This window comes from Copadichromis virginalis, linkage group LG15, assembly GCF_057382275.1.
Source record: "Copadichromis virginalis isolate Kocher_CV1m ecotype Utaka linkage group LG15, C_Virginalis_male_GT1.1, whole genome shotgun sequence".
In the NCBI taxonomy this organism is placed as follows: Eukaryota; Metazoa; Chordata; class Actinopteri; order Cichliformes; family Cichlidae; genus Copadichromis; species Copadichromis virginalis.
The window spans coordinates 37,631,492-37,656,964 of NC_140632.1; the positions used below are offsets into that span (position 1 = coordinate 37,631,492).

The window sequence follows — 25,473 nt, forward strand, 5'->3', positions numbered from 1 at the left end:
TGCTCTGTGAGGGTCAGCAGATGGCCTACCACATCGTCGTTACAATGCTGTTGTTCCCAATCGCTTCCAGTTTGTTATAATGCCACTAACAGTTGACTGTGGAAATTTCACAACTAGGCACAGGTGGCATCCTATCACAGAGGTCCTGAGAGAGACCCGTTCTCTCACAAATGGTTGTAGAACGGAAATTGAAAAAGATGAAAAAAATGGACAGGAAGATTTCTGAACAGAAATTTCAGGTTCAATAATCAGATCGTAGAGTCACAACTGAGCATAAACAACATGAAAGCACAGATCCATCCTGCCTTGTATCAATAGTTCAGACAGGCTGTGGTGGTGTAACTATGTGGCGTATTTTCTTGCCACACTCTGAGCCCCTTAGAACTCTCTGAGCATCACTTCACATCTGATTTCTTCAACATGACAATGAGTTCATTGTACTCAAAGGGCCTCCACAGTCACCAGATCTCAGTCCAACAGAGTACCTTTGAAAGCAGGTGGAACAGGAGACTTTTATCATGGGTGTGCTGCCATCAAATCTGCAGCTAGCATGTCAATATTTACCCAACTCTTCAAGCACTTTGATGGATTGGAGCGATGAATTACAGCAGCACTGAAGGCAAAAGAAGTCCTACTTGTTACAGTGTACCTAATAAAGTGGCCGGTATGTGTATGTCAGTGTAACATTACTCTACAAAGGAAAAACATACTTTTTGAAACAAAAATTACAATAAAATAAAATAAAAAATTGATGATATGATATATTATCATATCAGACTGTCGGTGATGTCAGTGATTAACAGTCAGTGTTTTAGTATTTACCATAAAGTCCTTGCTTCACTAATGACAACCACATGGGGGCAGTATTACACTAGATTTAATCAAAAATACTGTCAGGAGAAAATCACAACACCAAAATACATGATGGACATTTTTAAAGCTACTAAAGGTATAACTTTCATAATAAAATGATACATGACGCATGATAGCATCTGTTAGATCCGATGCTATGAATTATGAGTTAAAACTGCTGCAAGAGAAATGAGTGTAACTCATGTAAAGAGCCCTAACTTGAAAAGAACACAAAGTCATCGAGTCTTTTTTTTAAAAATTATGTTCCTAATACGTGATGTTTCTGCTGCTGATCTATCTGAATTAAACTTGTGTGATGTACAGCAAATATCATCCTTTCACTTTTGCAATTTGAATGTGGTAGAAAGTCTGTGCCAAAAACCATTTTGGCTCCAAAGCCCCTTCAATAACAGAAATAAAAACACAACATGAAATTCTTTAATTTATTTTTAAATGTTTTGTCTTTTAAATGAACTGTGTAATCTGCGTGATTTCAAATCCATGTCTTCACATCCATGTGTCTGCACTTGGATCTGTGTGTCTGTGATGAGATTTGGAAATGTGTTAACAAATCTGTTAACATCGATTTCTTAAAAGTGTAGAGGAACGTGGATGTGTTTAATTCAGACGTATTTAAGCATCTCTAAACAATCTGATTAAATCACTCTGTCATTTACCGTAATCTGTAAAATAAGATGACAATTCAGTTACTTTTTCCTTTTTAAGTAGATCTGAGGCACTTAACTGTGGGAGTTAGTAATCGCTTTTTCAGTTTCTCATCCATGAATTTGCTAATAACTACCTCTTCTTTTACAGTACTTCATTAATAGTTTTTATACAGTGTCCCAATTGAGAACCAAAACAAAATAGAGGCCCAGGAGGATGCAATCAAACAGATGATTATTGAACACACGCGTGGGAAGATGAACACTGCAAAACATCAGATGTAGATCTCCGCCCAAAAATACACTTCAGATTGCTTTTATAACGTCAGGGTTGGTTAACGCCCCTTCTCGCGTTGTACAAGAACATACTTTGTATTTTAAGAACATCATTTGCATGTTTTATAGACAATGAGCAATCTTAAGAGATAAATGCAGACACTGAAGTTCCCCTCTCTAGCATCTTCTCCAAATATGGCGATGGATTCAGGCTCTGATGTTGATGTCCTCCTTTTTGGCCCATCTTTTGTCACCTGTTACTAAGCAAACTCAGATGCAACAAGAAGCCGGATACATTCAGGCCTTCACTCAAGCCTGTTTCTAGATTATATGTATTATATGTGTTTTGTGAGCGTGTACGCAGTTTTAACCTTCTGTTGCTCCAAGTCACTTTTACAATAGATTGTCTGGACATTGCACCAAACAAAGCTTGAGACCTTCGATTGACTGAGCAGAATACACTTCTTAATAAGCACAAGATGCAATGTGTATAAAATGGTCTTAGCTGTACCTGTAGTAAAAAGGTTAATGTAATGGCAACAGCTTCAATAAATGTTTTACTGAAATGATGATTGATTTGATTAATGCAATGGTAATAATGATGAGTATGAGTAGCAGTAAAATATTTCCCTTATTCCACAACAGTATCTAAATTTCTTCTCAGACACATTATATACTCCTCTAGCTTTATTGAAACACTTTGACGTTCCTTGTTGTTCTGTCTGAAATAAAACAAGTTTAAAAGATATAAACTGTTTTAACTGTGGAAACACAATCTTCGTTTTTGTGGACAAATTGTCGCTCGGTGGAGTCACTGCCTTCATGAACGAGTTTGTTCCTGTCTTTCACTTTTGTCACTGAGCTGAGCAGCAGTCTCAAACCACAGCTTCTCCACCTGCTCCTTTCCTAACTCCCAGAGCTGCTGGAGAATGTTAACACCCTTTCTGGATGAAATCATCAGATACTCTTCATTTTCTGGCTGCAAGGTCAGAGAGTAACGACCTAAAACTAAGGACTGGCAAAAGCGGGACAGCACCAGCAAATATAGACAATCTTTCTCCACCTCATTGAGAGGAAGGACGCTTTCCCAGCCAGCAAGGACGGGTCCACCCACCTCGATGGGTTTAGGGTGCTCAATCATCATGTACATGACGGTGATTGCAAGCTCATGGATGTAGTAGCCACTATTCATGTCGCCAAAGTCCAGAATACCGGTGATCCTATAGCCTTCTTTATCATTAGGCTGTACCAGGACATTGAGGTCATTGAAGTCGCCATGGTTAACGCCTTTAAAAAAGACATTTGAAAAGTGTATTTGTAAAATCAAACTACTACATACAATCAGCCAATGAGAAGCCAAGACAAGGTAATCAAGAAGTACAGTGCAAACTGTATGAGCAGCTCTCTGATAAACAGTTACTGGTCTTTAACCTTCACAGCTATGCTTTTATGACAATAAATATATTTTATGTTAAGTCATAAGCATGTAACTGATACATGTAACAAGATAATATTGTATACTCACATTTGCGAAAACTAGAGCGTTTGGGATCCACAGAGCTCTTGTACCCTTGGATTACAGACTTCACAACCTCCAGCAGAGGCTCTCCGTCTAACACGTAGAGGTAATCTTCCAGGAGAGCAACATTTGACAGACTCCATTTGAACCCCTCTCTCTCCAGCACGTGAAGATGAGGGTGTTTCATCTTAAATTACACCAAAAATGCAAGACATGTGTAAATGAAAAATAGCTGATAGTCACATGTATTCTGGGCAGTTTCACGAAATTCTCTCCCGAAGATTCACTGAAATTCTAACACAGAGTGGACGCCTTTAGAAGAGATTTCACAGGACTGTTACTATGATACCTTTTTAATGACTGTGTCCATTTTAGCTGCAGTTTTCCCCATTTCATACAGCAGCTGTGGAGTTAAAGGAACCTTGGAGATGGTTGTCCCAGGCAAATAGGTCAACAGTCTCACCAGGTACTTCTGACTGCCAAAACCACAATCTGCCAAAAGTAAGGATATGAATAATTATAGGCTTCAATAAACTTGAACATATATGGCAGAGCCCTGTTCAAGGGCACAGGCGTAACAATATTGCTAATTATGCAAACTTCCTTGTGTAAGATTGCCCTTTAGCCCTAAGCCAGGATGTGTTATTCTACTCCTGCAGATGCCAAGTTTGCCTGTGCCTTATCTTTACAGATTATCTGCGAAAGCAACCGTCCAAAGGTCGAGTTCAACTACGCAGCACATTTATACTATGTCACAGAAACACAGTACTTATAAGCATGTGCAGTGTGCCAATACTTAAGTAATGATGGAAAGTCTTTGGACACTGGTTCACTCATTTTCTGTCAATTTCAGGATTTTGTTTAGGGTCTAGGACCCACAATATCTGATCAGCCGTTATTGGCTGCATTTTGTGTTTCTTTGGTTATCTTTATCCAATAAAAAATGTATTTGGTGATCTGGAACATTTAAATATAAAAAAATGATAAGAAATCTGGAAGGAGACAAAGATGTTCACAGCACTGTGACATAAAGAAGTCTCCAGTAAGCACACAAAGTCTTTTGGGGGCTTCATAGTCCTAGGTTTAAATAACACTCTGACATGTTATCTTTAGATGTTACTGAAAAACAAACAATTTCTAATTATAATCACTTGTGATTCAACAGTGAATGTTTACAGGGAAATTGTTACGAAGCATTTTGACATCAGTCAGGATCAATTTGAGCCTGACTGACTGAACACCGAGTGCCAGGCTGCAGTGACACAAGCTTCATCGTGCATGGATGAAATTTTATGTCATGTCAGGTAACGATATTTTTTCAGATCTGAACAACGTGGCTGGTCACATACCAATTTCCTCCAGACTCATTCGCTCTCCTGAGGTGTTGGGCAGCGCGGTTTGAGCAGGAATTCCATTCTGTTGTAGGAAGGACATGGTGTATGTCTGTACCTCAATCAGCAAGGTATTCTTGCTGTCCTCTGAGTTCATTATCTTTAGGATATACTCGCCACCCTCACTGGGCGCCACATAGAAGTTCTGGTCATCATAACTGGGCAGAGACTGAATCACTGATGCAGTCAGCCGGTAGAGCCTCTTCACAATCTCAGATACCTGGGAATGGCTTAAGTTGGGCTTGGCATTTTTTGGTGGCATTATTGCTGAAGGAAAACAACAAGCCATTAGAGAAGAGTTGCACTAATTTATAAAATCAACAAATATTATAACATCTTCATAAATTACAACAAATGCAACTGCAAAAAAAGTTAGAGTGAGAGAAACATTTCCTCTACCTGACTACCTGTTTTCATCTGCCTTTTACAGTGTTACAGTATTAATCAGGCACAATTCAATCATTGCCATGCTAGAACTGGTGAATCAGATCTTTTATGTGTTTTGTAACAATGATGTGAACTTCAGTCTTCATTATTAATGTTTACAGTTGAGCTGCACACATTTCTAGTCCTCAATAATAATAAAGGTGTTAACAGCAGAAGTGAAACTTGTTTGAGCGTAGAGCTGGGCGATATGAGATTTTTTCATATCACGATGTTTTTTTCATTTCAGGCGATAACGATATATATCACGATATAAGCCAAATAACTATATTTGTAAGATTTAAATGTGCCGTTGCTCACAAGTAAAATGTGAAATAATCAGCAGCTTGTTTTTATTTAAATATTTATTTCCCATAATAAGTTCAACGGGGTAGATGTACTTAAGGAACATGAGACTTTTTCAGATAAATAAAGGCAAATATTACAAACTACACAAAAGGCAGCCGCTAAAGCGTTTAAGTTTCAAAATAGAACAAACGAAACAGACTAAATTGTCAATTCCACTTAGAAACAAAATATTAATTCTAAAAATAAATCTTAGTTTGTTTTACAGAAGAACAGACAAAATTGACTAACTTTTGTCAATATCAAATAAACTGAGAACTAAAAGGAAATTCTCAATCTCTCCTTGTTGTATAGCTGAGCTTTTCAAACAGTTTTAACAGTTACTTTAGTCTGACAAAAGCCGAATGACGAATTAGCGCTTCCAGTCAGAGACTGAGGCTACGTCCACGCGTACACGGGTGTTTTTGAAAACTGAGATTTTCCGTTTTCGTTTTAAAAAATAATCCCGTCCACACATAAAGGCAGAAATGAAGGAAAACGCTGCTATGAACATGCCAAAGCAGCATTTCTGGTGCAGAAATGTTGGCCAATCAGAAGTCTAGAAGCCTCGGTGGGAAAAAGTAAACAAAGCTGGGGCATAGAAGCAGAACCGAGTCGTATGTGTGGAGGGACAGTAACTGTGTGTATATGTAAGCATTTAAACACTGCAGAGAGTACAATTAACAGTAACAGTATTGTAGAAATTCATTTCACCGAAACAATAACATGGCGCACAGTGTGACGCATGCACCAGTTTATTGTATTTCCAGACTTGCTTTCGGCACATTTACAGTGCACGCTACTCTGTTTTTTGTCAGACTTGAAATAGCCGAAATACCTTCACACTACGGAACTTCTATGGCTCTTCCGTTCGACAATATCTCCGGCGTTGGAACCATCATCTGTTTTCTCTTCGGTCACGCTCGGTTGATTTTTCTAGTCGGCACACTCATTTCCTCCATTACGCGCTGGCTCCATTACCCGCTGGCTGCTTCCCAAACAAACACACGTGCGGCTTGGCACTTGTGCTGTACGTAACAAGTCACGGGACGTGACGCTGCGGCTGTGATTGGTTCGGCTCTGCACTACTTAATTTGGATTGGCTGACCTTTTTTTTTTTTTTTTTTTTTTTTTTTTTAATAAATAGGACAGGGGGAATGAATGAGAGAAAGAGGGGGAGAGAAAGAAAGAAAACCAAAGGGGAGAAGAGACGGTGAGAAGGAGGGGGAAGAGAGAGAAAAAAAAAAAAAGAACTCCTGGGTCACCTGTATGGAGAGAAAAAAAAAAAAAAAACAGATCATTACTAGCAGATCATTACATGGAGAAACCTTTGGAATGCAAGCATGCTGATCCACACAGGTATGCACACATGGGTATTCACAGACGCGGACTAAAGCTTTCTTGGCTGCTGCCTCAAAGCACACTGTGCGCTGTCTATCTTGCGTGCTGCACAATATCGTTTATTATTTAGTAAATATTGATATCTATGACTAGCTAGTTTATTGTGATGGTGCTTTGTTTTCTCTATTATTATGTTGCTCTTTGTTGTTTGCTGTCTCCTCTGTTTGTTTTTTTTTTTTTTTTTTTAAGAGGACAAGAGCGGCGAAGTCTATCGCGATAGTTTAATTTCTCTATCGAGTAAAAGTTATATCGCGATACATATCGTTATCGTTCTATCGCCCAGCTCTATTTGAGCGTTAAAAAAAAGAGCAGAAAATTGCAATACACAACACAGAGATCAGTCCACACAACATGAGGAAAAAGCACAAAACCCTTTACATCTTTTTTAGACACATACACCAACACAGTACTGGCTTTAAGAGACAGACTTCCTGACGGACAGGAAGCAGCATGTGAGGCTGGGAAAGAATGTCTCGGACTCCCGGACCATCAGCACCGGCTCCCCTCAGGGCTGTGTTCTTTCTCCTCTGCTCTTCTCCCTGTACACCAACTGCTGCACCTCCACCCACCAGTCTGTCAAGCTAATCAAGTTTGCAGATGACACCACCGTTATTGGACTCATCTCGGACGGGGATGAGTCTGCCTATAGGAGGGAGGTTGAACGTCTGGTGTCCTGGTGCAGCCACAACAACCTGGTGCTGAATGCCCAGAAGACAGTGGAGATTATTGTGGACTTCAGGAAGCACACAGCTCCACTCCCCCCCATCATCCTGACTGACACCCCCATCACCTCTGTGGACTCATTCCGCTTCCTGGGTACCACCATCACCCAGGACCTGAAGTGGGAGCCCACCATCACCTCCGTCATTAAGAAAGCCCAGCAGAGGATGTACTTCCTGAGGCAGCTGAAGAAATTCAACCTGCCAACACGGACGATGATGCAATTCTACACTGCAATCATCGAGTCCATCCTCACCTCCTCCATCACCGTGTGGTACGCTGGAGCCACTATCAGGGACAAACAGAGACTGCAGCGTGTTGTGCGCTCTGCTGAGAAGGTGATTGGCTGCAGACTCCCATCTTTGCAGGACCTGTACACCTCCAGGACATTGCGGCGTGCAGCTCGGATCTCAGCTGACCCTTCTCACCCTGGACACAGTCTGTTTGACCTGCTCCCCTCAGGCAGGAGGCTCCGGTCCATTCGCACCAGAACCTCTCGCCATAAGAACAGTTTCTTCCCCTCTGCTGTTGGACACATGAACAATAACCATATGACTGTACCCGCCACTAACACATGACCCTACGCTGTGGTCACTGCATCATTCCATGTTTGGCACTGATCACCACCTGCACTCATGTATATATCATGTATATATCTATCTATCTACTTAGCACTTTTAATTCTTATTCTTATTTTTATTTTCATGTCTATTTAAGCTTAATTTATAACAGTATTTATAACAGTATGTTTGCACTGAAGCACCGCAGCAATTTCCTAATGTTGTAAACCCGCTCAACATTTGGCAATAAAACCCATTCTGATTCTGATTAACAGACCTGAACCTCGCAAAGAAACAAGAAAACTAAATACAGCAATGCCTTTTCATTAATAAATAAAATCATCATTTAAGAACTGCATTTTGTATTTACTCTTTAGCTAACGTGAAATTGATATAAAGATGTAAAACATGTAAATCTAGCAAATATGCAAATAAAATGAGAAGAGTAAGACATTTTATTGCAGCAGTGCTGTAGCAGATATTTGGCCTAAAAAACTGAAAGACAGCTTAAGTTCTTCTCTGAAGATGCCTCTTTGAAAATGGCTCCACAGAAAACAGTTCAGAAAATGCTTGATCATGCCCCTGACTTGTATGAGCAAACTAATAACAGTAGAAAGCTAAAACATTTTCAATTACTATGTAGATTTCTTATTAATAAATGTGTTATTACTGGAATTGCTGGCTCATCATCACTGGGAACTCAGTAATGGTCTTAAATTTAGTCAGTTTCCATGGAATGGACCCAAATGCTTCTTTTTTCTCAGGACATATTAATGCAGCAAAGTGCAAATGCAAATAAATACTTGGAACAAATTCTTAGAAGTCTATGTAATCCTTGTTAAAAACTCTATTATTAATGTGAGTTGACTTGTTTCAGTGCTAGCAAAATCACATCTGTCATAAATATCTGTCCCAAATTAATTACTGTGAAGCTGCATTCACAGCAGTATCTAGTGGGAATGGCATTTGATTGTGATTTGAGTGTAATGGCAAAGCAGCTTGATAATTTAAAAGTATTTCAAGAGTGTGTATCTCTGGCACAAAACATTGAAACAAATGATGTGTTTTGTAATAAGCTGCTAGCAGTAAAGTATCTAAAGATACAATTTGAGATGGGTTACGTTCTGCCTGCACCATGTCAAACTTTCAGTGTGAAGAGGAGGAGACCTAAATGCATCCATGAGACCATCTATATTACCCAACAGTGTTGCAGAACCTGGGTGTGAGTCAATGGTCCTGCTCAAGCCCTACAAATATTTTATTGTAAAAACTTGTTAAATCAAGAAATATTGTATTCACACCATAAATGAAAAGAACTGCAAAGTAAAGCTAAGCTGAAGGGAGACTTCATAATGCAAACATAATGTGACAGTTTTGCTTGATCCCTGAAGGACAAACACAGCTGTGATGAATCCAGCTGTGTTTGATTTTTTTAGCTACACCTCATATCATAATATTTTACTTCCAGGTAGCCACACTCTCTTGCAATTTGGGAAAATGGCTGCTTTTCACTTGTTTTCAGAATTTAGCAAACTCACAATTTAAGATTGGTTCTTTTCTATCTTTAGATACTTTACTGCTGGCAGCCTATTACAAAACACATCATTTGTTCCAATTTCTTCCTGCCAGAGATACGTACTCTTGAAATTATCAAGCTGCTTTGCCATTACACAACTTAAGTTAGCCCAGTTTAATCAGTGCTATTACTACCTGTAGAGCAAGATTTGACTTTGCACAGTACTGCTTTTTTAATCTTCAAACATCTAAGCAAATCTGTTCTTTTAAGGTCGTGCAAATCTAGATCCCAGAGCTGCTGTCAGCACAAACTCTGCTGGACTAAAGTTCTGGTACGTGTATTTCTTTTTTTTTTTTTTCAAAAGATGTAAATTGTTGTACTCTGAAACGGAATTTAAATTTTTATTTTCATTTCAATGAATGAAATGATAATGCAAAATTGCTTATGAAGTTACTGCTACTGGGTAAGGCTGTTTTTGTGGGGGGTTTTTTACTGCAAATTAAGATACTGTGTTAAGGTTATCAGGTTCATTAATCTGGCTTCTGGTTAGATCTAGTAGTAAATTAACTCTGGTCTGTCTATCTCTGGTACACCACATACTGACATACCAGAGATGGACAAACACAAGTCTAACAGACTACTTTCCAAACACATTTCCAAATCTGTCATGATAACCTACTGAAAGGTGACTTGTAACTGATGATTTGTCTGTATATTCAGTGCTTCTTGCAGAACTTTTAGCTATTGTAAATGTATTTACATGTTTACAAATGCCATTATAGGCATTCTGAATAAACATCTACAGATTCCTGTACACATGTATAAGTTTGACACAGTTTTACAGATCTGTAAATGTGTAAAAAAATAATAAAAAAATAAAAGTGCAAACACATACACACAAACATACAGATTTTGATACGCACACACAAATCTCTACGCAGACTGAATAACAGAAAAAAATCAATATAACTACAGCAGTAATGGTTAATTGAATAAAATCATTTTAGTTTAATCCACAATTCTAATATCACTATGCAAACATGAGGGTTTCTCTCACATTTGCAACTAAAAATAGTATCTATGAGCACGTGTGTGAGTAAAAAGTATTACAACATTAAGCCCATGCAGGCAGCAGGTTTTTTTAACAGAAATACTGCTAAAACAACAGCAGCTGAGAAGATCATGCAGTTCTATTTGAACATGTAGCCAGAGTCTGCCTCTACACACACAGAGTCCTTCAGTTGGTAAGTTCAGGTTAAGTGAGTTTTTTTTTCTAGCACCTATTACTATAATGTAAAGTTAACTTTATAGCAGATTGTTTTACACAGTGAAAATCTACAGTAAAGATACAGAAGTTACATTAAAATTTGCAGATGAACTGCTACCTTAGTCTGTTACAATGTTTCAACTAGACAGAGTCACCTGCAACAAGCAAAGCTGACCTATAAAAATGTACATGGCACAGTAAAACTCTGAGGCACTGGCCTGGGGCTGGTAGGTTAGATACTGAATGGTTCAAATTAATTATTAATTAATAACACCTACACCATCCAAAAGTCTGCTCTCTGCAACAGTAAACGTCGCATTAAATCACAGGGCAAACCTCAGTTCTGAGAATGCTGATCTGCTCGCTTTTCTTCATAGCAGACATCACATGCTCCTTTTACGACTTACAGACACACACTTACTAGCACACTTACACGTAGACACACAGCACACACAAAATACACACATGCATGAACACACACCATATACAGTTAGGTCCATGTATATTTCACACTGACACAAGTTTTATTTATTTACCTGTTTACTGAAACATGTTCCAATTATAGTTACAGTGGGGCAAAAAAGTATTTAGCAGCCACCAATTGTGCAAGTTGCCCCACTTAAAAAGATGAGACAGGTCTGTAATTTTCAGGATAGGTTCACTTCAACTGTGAGAGACAGAATGTAAAAAAGCATCCATCCATCCATCCATCCATCTTCATCCGCTTTATCCGAGGCCGGGTCACGGTGGCAGCAGCCTAAGCAAAAAGGCCCAGACCTCCCTCTCCCCAGCCACCTCCTCCAACTTATCCGGGGGAACGCCAAGGCATTCGCAGGCCAGCCGAGAGATATAATCTCTCCAGCGTGTCCTGGGTCTGCCCCGGGGCCTCCTCCCGGTGGGACATGCCTGGAACACCTCACCCAGGAGGCACCCAGGGGGCATCCTTGTCAGATGCCCGAACCACCTCAGCTGGCTCCTTTCGATGTGGAGCAGCAGCGGCTCTACTCTGAGCTCCTCCCGGATGGCCGAACTTCTCACCCTATCTCTAAGGGAGAGGCCAGCCACCCTTCGGAGGAAGCTCATTTCTGCCGCTTGTATCTGCGATCTCGTTCTTTCGGTCGCTACCCACAGCTTGTGGCCATAGGTGAGGGTAGGGACGTAGATCGACCGGTAAATTGAGAGCTTCGCTTTTACACTCAGCTCCCTCTTCACCACGACGGACCGGTGCAGCGTCCGCATTACTGCAGCTGCAGCCCCAATCCGTCTGTCGATCTCTGGCTCCCTTCTCCCATCACTCGCGAACAAGACCCCGAGATACTTGAACTCCTCCACTTGGGGCAGGAACTCATCCCCGATCCAGAGTTTCCTTACTAGAAAATGGAATAAAAACAAGACCACTGAGAATCTCAGTCGACCTGGGGCTCCATGCAAGATGTCACCTGATGGGGTCAAAATCATCTTGAGAACTAGGGCTGGGCCATATTATACCGTTCACGGTAATACCAGTATAACGGTCGGCAACGATAGGAAAATGAAATATTGCGATAGAATGTGGGCAAAATGCGCATGCGCAGTGCCTTTGTTTTCATACGCTCATACGCACATGGCAGAAAAAGTATGGCGGCAATGGAGGATGACACGGACGAAAGCGCATCTTTGAATGAAGCGGGTGAACCAGAATTGGTCAGTAAAAACAGTGCAACTTCGGTGGTGTGGAAGTGATTTGGTTTTCGTCCATTGGATACCCATCAAAGCACAATTTTTTGTAGAACGTGCAAGCGGGCCGTGGCAAAAGGAGGAAACACTACAAACCTATTTTATCATTTGAAGCAGAAGCACTTCTTGGAGTACAAAAAAGCCGTTAAAGCACGTGAAGAGTTGTCCGCTTCAACTAGGTGGTGAGACCAAAGAAGATGACTCAACAAACAATCGACGTAGCTTTAAATAGCTGCACGCCTTATGACAAAAGTAACAAATGCTGGGGGGAACTAACTAATGCAGTGACACATTGTTTAGCCAGGGATATGATGCCTATTCAGAGTGTGGAAAGAGAAGGCTTCTAAAAGATGCTTAAAACGTTCCATCCACGCTACAAGCTACCCACAAAGAAATACTTCTCTAAAGTCGCCTTGCCTGCTTTATATGAAGTAGGGCTGCCACAAACGACTATTTTGATAGTCGACTAGTCACCAATTATTTTTGCGATTAGTCGACTAATCAGATCATGCATCCATTCGACGTACAGCGTATAGCTTATTGCACCAGCATGCATCTGCTCTTATATAACTATCATTAGCTTACAGCTTTAAGTGTTTAAGGTATGTGCTAACTAAAAATAAAGACAAGATGATAGTTTATTACATTTTAATGAAATTTGCAGATCGTTTCGGTGAAGTTTAATAAACTCCTTGCTATCTAAAATATAACAGGACACCGGAGTATATTCTCGAGCATCTCACACTTCTGATAATCAGCTGTCTGCTTGACGTTTATTCAGCTGTGTAAAAACTGTAACTTTAATCTCAGCCAAACCGATTTACTCAGGCACAAATAAAATACTAAAAAAAAGCCAAACGATAACATTTTTAAGTTATCTAAGTGACTTATATATGTTTAACCTGAGTAGTGAAAGATGGTGGTGGGTTTGAAAACGATTTGCCGGGAGTCCGGTGTTCTCAGCGGCTCTAGTGAGCCTTGCCCCGGCTAGCTATCGAGCTAGTGGGTAACAGACGCCTCCGAAAACGTTGGAGAGCTTTTGAAAATATGTGGTGTCTTGATAAACTGAGCAGATATTTGAGGTTTACGCAGTTACATTCTCGCCTGAAAATATGCTAAACGTTTATTTTGTGACCCAGAAAGAATAATAAGAGTAATATTAAAACTAACTAGCTGCCGCCATTGTTGGAAACTGAGCTGGGCTGCGCTATGAATTCTGGGACACAGCTTCTTCTTCTTCGGGGTTTAACGGCAGCTGGCATCCTTGTACATGCCATCTTCTGTTTCAGTCCATTATTACACTCTTAAATCCTACTACTTATTCCTGCGTCTTTTGGGATCTTACAAAGCTTCAAACGACGTGTCAACTATTAAATCAGTCGTCGACGATTTTGATAGTCGACATAATCGTGATTAGTCGACTAATCGTGGCAGCCCTAATATGAAGAGATCCGTACTGAGGTGTCAAATGCATTATCTTCGGTGGAGTTTTTTGCGTCCACCACGGACATGTGGTCAAGCCGAACATCAGACCCCTACATGAGCCTCACAATACATTACGTGGACAAAGACTGGAAGCTACAAAACACGTGCCTCAAAACAAGTTTTTTCCCCGAGGACCATACTGGGGAAAATATAGCCAGAGTCTTAACCCTTTAGAGCCGATCGGAGCGGACACGCTCCATTTTGCGTAACTATTTTTAAATCCCGGTAGCACTGCAACCACGTAAGCTAGCGCAAAAAATTTTTTTGTATATGAAACCGGAGGAGTTGTACTTACATCTTATGCCATCAGCTTGTCCTAGGTCACAGTTTCCTTCCACATAAAGCTTTGCAAAAACTGCATAAAAAGCGCTTGCAGGAACAAAAACATAATATTCCAGAAACACGCTTTTCCGATCCGATCAGCTGTTCATAACACTTCCTACGTTGGAATAGATGTCAGCGCGAACTTTTGCATTTCCGCCATTACCTGCCCGAAACCGGAAGTGACGTCATTTTCGCGGAAATGTAGTCTTTTTTACCATCAGGGCCTCAGGGCCTATACTGGTCTTTTTAAAAGTTATCTTTGACTTTATGACTTTCTGTGTCGTTTCTGGGATGCTTAGGACTCATATTGCACTGCTGGAAATAGTTTATTTTGATGCATATGCTGCTTTTTTGCAAATTTGCAGTATAATATTTATTTTCGTTTTTCCTGCAGAGTATAAAAATTGGTGTATTTCAAAAATAAAACTATGAAGACACTCAAAATAAATTTCCTGTGGTGGGAAACTATTTTGTGCAACTTTTTTGTATTTACAGTTTTGAGGGATAAGCCTCTTAAATTTCTCTAACTAGAAATATATGTTAAAAAACAAAAACGATTTTCAATTTTTTTGTAGTTTATTGCACTTTTTTTGCAAATGTAATTACTATGCACTTAATGAATACATATTATTAAAATCTGGGCTATAATGGTTGTATTGATGTATAGCAACTTGAAATGCTCCCAAAAATGGCTCCACAGCATGTAAAAATATAATATAAGCTCTGGCGGACTTGGTTCTATGGTAGGTCTTAAAGGGTTAAAAGAGTTCCTCAGCTCGTGGAATCTTTAGGAGGAAAAACAAGTGTGTGTGACGACAGGCAACGGGGCCAACATTGTGAAAGCCGTCGCACTCAACAACTGGACCAGACTTTCATGCTTTGGACATCGCCTGCACATTGCAATAGGTACGTTTTTTTTTTTTTGCAATAGGTAAGTTAATTATAAAGTCAGATTAAGCATATATGTATGTATGTATATACACACATATATATATATATATATATATATATATATATATGTGTGTATATATATATATATATATATATATATATATATATATATATATATATATATATATATTAGGGGTGCAACGATACACAAAATTCACGGTTCGGTTCGGTTCGATACTTTGGTGTCACGGTTCGATATTTTTTCGATACAAAAAAATGTTCATGCATTTTTAATTTGTCATTTATTAAAATTATAAATATATATTTTAACTCAAAAGTACAGTTTTTAAATTTAACCCTAACCCTTGTGCGTGTTTTTTATTTTGACAGCGAATGCGCACCTGCGGACCACTTATGTGCAGCCCTGGTTATTTAGCTCGTCATATTGCAGCCACAGAAATTATTTTGTCCATGAAACCATAAAGCTGCACTTTCTTTTTGCCTTATAGTCTGATTTGTCATAACTTCTCCGTTTTGTGGTAAACTTTTCTTTGGCTGTCACTTCTTCACCCCGACCTGTCTTATTTGGCTCAGCAGAACTGAAATGTTTTTACACACTCACTCACATAAGCTCAGCGATTCTCTGCGCGATCAACCTCTCACATGTTTAAGCTTGCTGCGGGAGATTTCACTTGTCATGTTTGCATAGTAAGCTAACGATTAATAAGACGATGTCAGAGGAATTGGTGCACAAATTATCATCACTCACAGATCAGTGCTGTCGCTCTCTATACACAGTTCGCACGATTGCAAAGTGAAAGCAAAAAAACAAGCGCAAATTCAAACGCGACTTCAATATGTCACATATTGACAGTGGCTCACCGATGCCAATGACATAATTACCCAGCTACATTTCCGAAAGAATGCAAAAGCATTGACATATATTTTTCCTACAATAGCCCGACGGGCAGGGAAGAGATAGATTTTGGTAGCCCGACTGAAAAAATCGCTAGCTCCGGGACGTCGGGCTAGCGATATTGCAAGCCCTGTATCTGATTGAGGAATCACTCATCTTTGGAAAAGAGAGTTTATTACAGAGAAATGTCTCTTTCCAAAATAAAAGCTATACTATCCGCTTCTTCTGGGCTATATTCTCAGCAGCATAAGGAGAATCATGTGCTAACAGCTGTCTAAATGACTCGGCTAAAGTTAGTAGCATGCTTGCTTTTTTTTGTCTGCTTCCACTTGTCTTTGCACTAGGATGATGTCGGCGTAAATGTGCAGTCATATTTGTCGTGTTCCCACTAGTGCTTTCAGGTTAATCTCGTTGAAATGACCTTAACGCCACAACACGGCAAATCTCCGTTAACGAGCTACCGCCGATCGCTCCGTGCATGGGGCTAGACGGCCAACACGTTAACGAGCTAACTGCGCTAACACACTAGTTCACACCAATGTAATTGAGCATTGCATGGCACATCCAACATACTGTTTTACTTTAGTCCATGACTCGCTTACCTTCAGGGTCATACGTCACATGAAAACCAAAATAATTCCAAACGCCAGATCTGAATGAGGTTCAATTTGCCTGTTGCAAGGAGAGCTTAACTTCTGTCTCGCTAGCTTGCCCTGCGCTCTTCCTCCTGACTATGCTGTCTGTGTTGAGCGCTCAGTGGATCTGCGCTCGACAGTGCAGCCTAGGCGGAGTAGTCGAACACAGATTCACTGAGCGCTCAACACAGACAGCATCGTCAGAAGGAAAATTGATAAAATAAATTACAAATGTTGTATTGTTCGATACATATGCGTACCGAACCGAAAGCACTGTATCGAACGGTTCAATATCGATACGAATATCGTTGCACCCCTAATATATATATATATGTATGTATATATATATGTATGTGTATATATATATACACATAACTGGGAACAGCTAAGATACTGCGCAGGACCCTCAAGCTCCCAGGCCTCTGGTAGAGGACCCGAGCTTGAAGGATAAACCGCCCCCAGGGGCGTGCTGGGTGTTTGTTTGTTTTTTTATATATATGTATGTATGTATGTATGTATGTATGTATGTATGTATGTATAGATAGATAGATAGATAGATAGATAGATAGATAGATAGATAGGTGTGTGTGTGTAGGTGTGTGTGTGTGTGTGTGTGTGTGTGTGTGTGTGTGTGTGTGTGTGTGTGTGTGTGTGTGTGTGTGTGTTTGTATGTGTGTGTGTGTAAATAATTGTGTGTTATACATAAAACGTAAATGTCACACATTCCACACCGCATTAATATTGCTGTTGAGTAATGAACTGTGTTTCCTTTTAAATGTATGTCTTTTAGAAAGAAGTGTGAAGGACCCAAGGATTGAACGAGCAGTTGGAGTGGGAAAGAAGATTGTTGCTGCTTTTGGCCACAGCTGGAAGCGCCAGCGAGCTCTGCAGGCTACCCAAAAGGAACTGGGCCTACGAGAACACAAACTCATAACTGAATGTTGCACTCGTTGGGGTTCAAAGCAGAGAATGATCCAATGGCTGCTGAAACAAGAAAAAGCTATAACACAGGTTTTAGCTGCTGATAAAACCACAAGGCATCTCATGTTGACATGGCAAGACATTGAAGTGCTTGACTCGGTCAGCACTGCATTGAGTCCACTCCTAGAGTTTACAGATGCTTTCTCTGCTGAAGAGTATGTAACCATTCCATGTGTTAAGCCTGTTCTTCAGATGTTTAACAATGACATGTTAAAAGTAAAAGAAGGTGACACTGAGCTGACCAAAGACATCAAAACAGCAATACTTGACTACATGAACAAAAGCTACAAAGACAGTGTCACAGAGAGGCTGGTTGACATGGCTTCTTTCCTTGATCCACGGTTTCATACAGAATATTTCAGTGAGAGTGAAAGCGAAGCCATCAAAGTTCAAGTCATGAGTGAACTAGAGCATCTTGACCCACACCAGGGTAGCACAGCCACAGGTTTTTCAGAAACACCTCATACATCTACTGGTGACCAAACAAGTCAGCGAGCTGTTAAAAAGCTAAAGAAGAATCTCGGGAGTTTTTTGAAGGGACCAGTTAGTGGCAAGAAAGAGGTAACTGCAGAGAGGTTATCATCTGAACTGAGCAGTTATGTGAATAGTCCACCAGCAGACAGTGAGTGTGATCCTCTTTCGTGGTGGAAAGTTCACACAGTAAATTTTCCCCACATCAGCAGATTAGCTAGGAAATACCTCTGCATTCCAGCAACTAGCTCTGCATCTGAAAGGTTGTTCAGCACAGGTGGAAATGTAACTTGTCAAAGGTCCTCCCTTAAGCCCGCATCTGTGAACATGTTAGTGTTTCTGGCAAATAATCTTAAAAGTTGAAATGTAGAAAAACTTCCGGGAGCAGTAGCATAATTTATCTATGTTTTTGTTTGTTTTGTTTTTACTCAAGAGTTTGTGCAATATTATTATTTGACTTATTGATTTTGCACACTGCACTTTTGTTGCAAAGCACCTCTTAAGTTTTGTGGATATACATGATTATGGATAACCATGTATATAACAGTATTCAATTCAATTCAATTTTATTTATATAGCGCCAAATCACAACAAAAGTCGCCTCAAGGCGCTTCATACGTATCATTATGAATACGCATTCATTCATAGTATAACCACTGTTGAATTTTGTGAGGCTGTAATGCACGTTAAAATAAACAGCTGCTTGTTTAAACAAAAAGAAATTGATGGGGTTTTTTCCCCACTAATAAAGTTGTAGAGTTGTATTTTGTTTTGCGTCAATTATATCGTCAGTTATATCGTTATCGCAAATTTTCACATCTATATCGTTGTTACGGTCGCTGACCTCTAGTGGCTCTCCCTCTGTAGAAGAGGTTTTTTTTCTCCTTTTCTTGTGTTGCAGGTCTGCCTCATGAGCCACAGCTGAGGTGTGTTCCAGCTCGTCAGCCACGGCATATAGTCTGCCATCCTAAACTGCCACACCCCTGCCACTTTCCCCATTTTTGCCAGAGCTGTGAGCTGTAGTGTTTAGGGCAGCGGGCCTTAGTGTGTATGTGTGTGAGAACTTAAACTCTGTGGAACTTTGGTTTTCTTTCTTTTATTGTAAGCAAAGGTGTGCCCTTATTGTGTTAATTAGTTCATCATTGTGGAAGCAGGTAGGGGTTCTCTGCCATTTTGGTTTCAACTGTTTTCTCCTGTTTTTGGTTAGACAGGGAGCTCAGCCATTGTATTTTGTTTTGGTTAGTGAGTACTTGGTTTGATTTTTAGCTAAAGGGGGTGTTTTGTTTGTTGTTTTGGCCTTGGAGACCCTGAAGAAAAGAGCTTCCCTGTGTTTATTTTTACTGTAGTAGTTTTGGGCAATAAATCACGTTTAAATGACATCTATTCTCCAGTAGTTCATGTGTTCTCTTTCACTTTGTGTTACCCCTCACTCCAGTCAACACTTCGTTTTCAAGGGGGGGCGTAACATAAGTTGGGGCTCGTCCGGGATTAATTTTGGATATGGCACAGTTTAGCCTGGGTGATTTTATAGCTAAGCCTGCATTAGACCAGCTTGATGCATGTAGGAAGGAAGATTTATTTGCCGTTGCCGCGCATTATGAAATCCCTGTGGCTAAGTCTATGAAGAAGAGCGAGTTAAAGTCTCTTGTTGTCAGTGGGTTGGTTGGGAAAGGTGTGTTCCCTTTAGACGTGGACTCGGGGGATGACGCGTCAGACCTCGAAACCTCTGATCAGCCTGAGGTTTGTGCTGAGGAGGGGGCGGGGACACCTACAGTGGTCAAACCAGGTGAGGGAAAGCCACCAGCCTCTCTTCCACGGTTTGAGCCCTTCTCTGTCGAATCCAGTAATCCCAGTGTTAGTGCACGCTTAAAGGTACGTTTAGCTCGTCTTGAACTTGAGGCCAAAGAAAGGGAACGTAAGGATGAGCTTGAGTTCAAGCTAAAGTGTCGGCAGCTAGAAGCTGAGACATCTATTAGGTTGCGTCAGCTGGAGTTGCAAGCTAACAAATTGTCTCCTGAGCCTTCTGCTCCATCTTCAGTGAAGGATGAAGATAACAATAGTAATCCTTCAGATAATTCTCCCCCTGCTCGTGCACCGCCGACATTCGATGTAGGCAAAAACATTGCCCTAGTTCCACCATTCAGGGAGACTGAGGTGGAGGCCTATTTTAATGCGTTTGAGCGCATTGCTATGGCTTTACATTGGCCCAAGGAGGTTTGGTCCCTTTTGCTTCAGTGCAAATTAATTGGTAAGGCACAGGAAGTATGCACAGCTCTCACTATCGAGGACAGTCTTGTGTATGACAATGTCAAAAGCGCTATACTCAGAGCCTATGAGTTGGTGCCTGAAGCCTACAGGCAGCGTTTCAGGACCCTGAGGAATGGTAAATGGCCTGTATTTATATAGCGCCTTACTAGTCCCTAAGGACCCCAAAGCGCTTTACATATCCAGTCATCCACCCATTCACACACTGGTGATGGCAAGCTACATTGTAGCCACAGCCACCCTGGGGCGCACTGACAGAGGTGAGGCTGCCGGACACTGGCGCCACCGGGCCCTCTGACCACCATCAGTAGGCAACGGGTGAAGTGTCTTGCCCAAGGACACAACGACCGAGACTATCCAAGCCGGGGCTCGAACCGGCAACCTTCCGATTACAAGGCGAACTCCCAACTCTTGAGCCACGATCGCCCCACTGCTCAAACATTCCTTGAGTTTGCAAGGGAAAAAGGGATACTATTTGATAGGTGGTGTCAAGCAAGCAAAGTTTCAGAGTTTAACGCATTGCGTGAACTGGTATTGTTGGAGGAATTCAAAAACTGTGTTCCTGACCGTACAGTGCTGTACCTGAATGAACAAAAAGTTGCCACTTTGCAGGAGGCAGCTGTCCTGGCCAAAACTACACGAGGGGAACTGGTCAATGACCTGAAGAGAGCTGGGACCACAGTAACAAAGTTCACTATTAGTAACACACTACGTCGTCATGGATTAAAATGCCATGTGGTCAAATGAGACCCAAATAGAAGTCTTTGATATAAATATCACTCGCCGTGTTTGGAGGGGAAGAATGCTAAATTAGGGCTGCTCGATTATGGCAAAAATGATAATCACGATTATTTTCACTGAAATTGAGATTGAGATATTTGACGATATTTATTTAACCCTTTAAGACCTACCATAGAACCAAGTCCGCCAGAACTTTTTTTTTTTCTTTTTTTTTTTACATGCTGTAGTGCCATTTTTGGGAGCATTTCAAGTTGCTATACATCAATGCAACTGTTATAGCCCATATTTTAATAATATGTATGCATTAAGTCCATAGTAATTACATTAATTGCAAAAAAGTGCAATAAACAAAAAAATTGAAAATCGTTTTTGTTTTGTTTTTTTACATATATTTCTACTTGGGGAAATTTAAGAGGCTTATCCCTCAAAACTTTAAATACAAAAAAGTTGCAAAAAATAGTTTTCCACCACAGGAAATTTATTTTGAGTGTCTTCATAGTTTTATTTTGGAGATACAGCAGTTTTTATATACTGCAGGAAAAACAAAAAACAATCCTATGATGCAAATTTGCAAAGAAAACAGCATGTGCATCAAAACAAACTGATTCCAGCAGTGCAATTCGAGTTCTAAGCATCCCAGCAACTATTCAGAAAAGTATAGAGTCAAACATGACTTATAAAAACACCAGTATAGGCTTTTAAGGCCTACAAGTAAAAAACTACATTTTCCGCCAAAATGATGTCACTTCCGGTTTCGGACAGGAAATGGCGGACATGCGATAGTTCGCGTTGACTCTTTTTCACTGTGGGAAGTGTTACGAACAGCTGATCGGATCGGCAAAGCATGTTTCTGGAATATTATGTTTTTGTTCCTGCAAGCGCTTTTTATGCAATTTTTGCAAAGCTAAATGTGGAAGGAAACCGTGACCGAGGACAAGCTGATGGCATAAGATGTAAGTACAACTCCTCCGGTTTCATATGCAAAACAAATTATTGCGCTAGCTTACGCGGTTCCGGTTCTACGGGGATTTAAAGGGTTAACAATAACAATGTGTTGAATAATGACTTTAAAAAATAATATAAAATAGCGTGCAAATACTGATAACAGTGCAAATGTTTGCAATATAAAAAATAAATGAAAAATGTAAACATCTATGTTTAGTGAACTTTGCAGTGTTGCTCTGTGGTGCAGCTATGACACCGTAGAAAAGTTTACACACTATGTCTACTTGATCCAAGTCTGACTCCGCGAACCCATAATGTTTCCACACCACTGAAGTTTTTTTTTACCTCTCTTTTCAACCAACGGCAGTCACTCTCCTCTCCAAATAACTTCTGCTTAGCTTTCCGAGCTTCCCTCGGGTCCTCTTAATTGTTGTGATGCGTGTTCGAAATGCAGAGAGGTGCGCTCGATTTGCCACACGGAGCAGCGCGAGAGTAAAGCACGAGGGAGGGGCTAATAATCGGCTCAGTCATTTTTAATGATCGTTGAAAGCCCAGATCGTAATCGTGATTAAAATTCGATTAATTGAGCAGCCCTATGCTAAATTGCATCCCATGAACACCATACCCACTGTGAAGCATGTGAGTGGAAACATTATGCTTTGGGCTGCTTTTCTACAAAGGGGAAAGGACGACTTATTCGTATTACGGAAAGGATGGATGGGGCCATTTATCGTGAGATTTTGGGCGAAAACCTCCTTCCATCAGTGAAAGCACTGAAGATGAAACGTGGCTGAATCTTCCACCATGACAATGATCCCAAACACACCACCCAGGCAACGAAGGAGCGGCTACGTAAAAAGCATTTCAAGGTTCTGGAGTGGCCTAGCCAGTCTCCAAACCTCAATCCAATAGAGAATCTGTGGAGGGAGTCAAAAGTCCAAGTTCAACGATTCAAGAACATACAGCCAAAGAAACCCAAAAATTCATTAAAAGCAAAGAAGTGGAATATTCTTGAACGGCCAAGTCAGCCACCTTAACTTAACCCAGTTGAGCAATCATTTCACTTGTTGAAGACTAAACTCTGGACAGAAAGGCCAACAAAAAACAGGAACTGAAAGCAGCTACAGTAACGGCCTGAAAGAGCATTAAAAAGGAGGAAATCCAGCATCTGGTGACGTCCATGAGTCCAAGACTTCAGAGCGTGATTGGCAGCAAAGGGTTTTCAACCAAGTATCAGAAATAAATGTTTTATGTTCAGTTATTTATTCGTCCAATTACTTTTGAGCTCCTGAAATGAATGGATTGTGCTAAAAGAAATGTGTTACTTCCAAACAATTGTATGCAATCTTTTGTTCAAAAAGTATTTTTTGTCCAATCATGCATTTAATTGTTGGAATAATTATAATAAAGAATACTTGATTACTAAAATAATCAGTAGTTAGAGTTCTTGTCATTAGTATGTACAGAAGAGAGGTATAGTAAGTTTATCGTTATTTGTAAAATGCAGTGGCGGCTTTCTCATGGTTCGTGGCTGCATTTCAGCCAGTGGTGCAAATGTAGAAAATCAGTCTGATTTTTTTCGATACAGTCTGGAAAGCGTCTGATTGGCAATGTCTTCATTTTTGAACACGACAATGATCCCAAACATACTGCCAATACAGTAAAAGCATACCTTGATATCAAACATTATCAGTCATAGATTGACCTACATATTACTGAAGCAGCGTAGGATCGTCTTTAGAGACCACAGAACCAACAGCAGCCAAGAAGACAATAAGAACAAGCCTAGGTTTCTCTCACGACTGTAGACAGGCTGCAAGATCAGAGTTCTGCTGAGTTAAGCAAGCATTCCATTAATCCTTAACTAGTAATGACTTCACGAATTTCAACTATTAGAGAAAAAAGTACTCATAACCATCTCACAGAAATAACATTATGTACAGCTACTTTAATGCCACTCATATTTATCTAGACTCTTTATCTCCACCCTCTGTCTGTCTGTCCAGCCCGACAGACACTCTCTGTACTTTTAAGATTAGGCTCAAAACTTTCCTTTCTGATAAAGCACATAGTTAGGGATGGAGCAGGTGATCCTAAATTCTCCCTATGCAGTTACACTTCAATAGGTCTAAGCTGCTGGAGGCTACCCATCAGTGTTACTTTTTCACTCACCTTTTTTTTCCTACTTCATATGTGTTTATACACCACTCTGCATTTAATCAGTAGTTAATGTTAATTTCTGCCAACATGTCTATGTTGTGTCTTCCTCCCCTCACCCCCAAGCGGTCACAGCCCTGCATGAGCCTGGTTCTGTTTGATGTTTCTTTCTGTTAAAAAGTTTTTTCCTTCCCACTGTCACCAAAATGCTTGCTCATAGGGAGTCATCTGATTGCTGGGGGTTTCTCTGTTTTATCTTGAAATTGCACTAACTTAAATTAGCTTAATAAAATATATTTTACTCAAGTATATTTTGTCAGTCCCCTTAAAACAACATCAGCAAAACATCTTTGACAAAAAAAAGCCATAGATGCTATATATGCTACATACAGGCTGAATACAGGCTAGTAGCTGTATTCAGACTGTGTTTAATTTTAAGCCATTAAAACACACTCAAATAGCAATTAGAATATGTTTTATATTTGCTAAATTGACTCAGTCTTTATAAAAGAAAATTCCTAAGATAAGCCTTTGAAATAGCTGAAATAAACCAATTTAGCATAAGCTAGAAACCTTAGCTAGTACTAATAAAGTCATCAGAGTCTACCAGAAATATTCAGGATTTCACTCACTGATTCCACTTCTTTGACTTCTTCTAACAGTAAAAAAATATGTTCATGCTGCATGCTTGTTTCATGTTAGCAGTCTTTGTGTTTATGAACTCCCTACATTGTGTTTTTCATGCATTTGTTCAGGAATCTAACTTAAATAAATTTTAAGTCTTCATCATCCTCATTTCCTAATGTTTAGCTCACTCTCCGTCTGATTTGCACACTTACACACAGCCTTGTGCACGCTTTAGGAAAAGTTCATAACTTGCTCGTGTGCCAAGTAATTAATAACAAATGCAAAACAAAAGGGAAAAATTCTGGTAGACCTACCTCTGCTTTCTGTATGCCAACTTTGTGAAATCGAGAGGGACTGTGATATTATGCCACTACGTGTAACGGG

At 40.1% G+C, this 25,473-nt stretch overlaps 1 protein-coding gene across 2 annotated transcripts; it reads right to left on the reverse strand.

Annotated features, from left to right (window-relative positions):
- Positions 1-859: 859 nt before the first annotated feature.
- Positions 860-25,473, reverse strand: hykk.2 (hydroxylysine kinase, tandem duplicate 2). 2 transcript variants are annotated; one of them, XM_085433224.1, is made up of 6 exons: positions 25,404-25,464; positions 6,310-6,736; positions 4,662-4,970; positions 3,662-3,804; positions 3,319-3,499; positions 860-3,080 (listed from the first exon to the last, which is right to left on the reverse strand). In XM_085433224.1, the coding sequence occupies exons 3-6, from the start codon at positions 4,963-4,965 to the stop codon at positions 2,614-2,616; spliced, it is 1,095 nt and encodes a 364-aa protein (XP_085289350.1). In that variant the 5' UTR covers positions 4,966-4,970; positions 6,310-6,736; positions 25,404-25,464; the 3' UTR covers positions 860-2,613. The 2 variants fall into 2 exon arrangements, with proteins under 2 accessions (XP_085289350.1, XP_085289349.1); XM_085433223.1 differs by lacking the exon at positions 6,310-6,736 and having other exon boundaries at positions 25,404-25,473.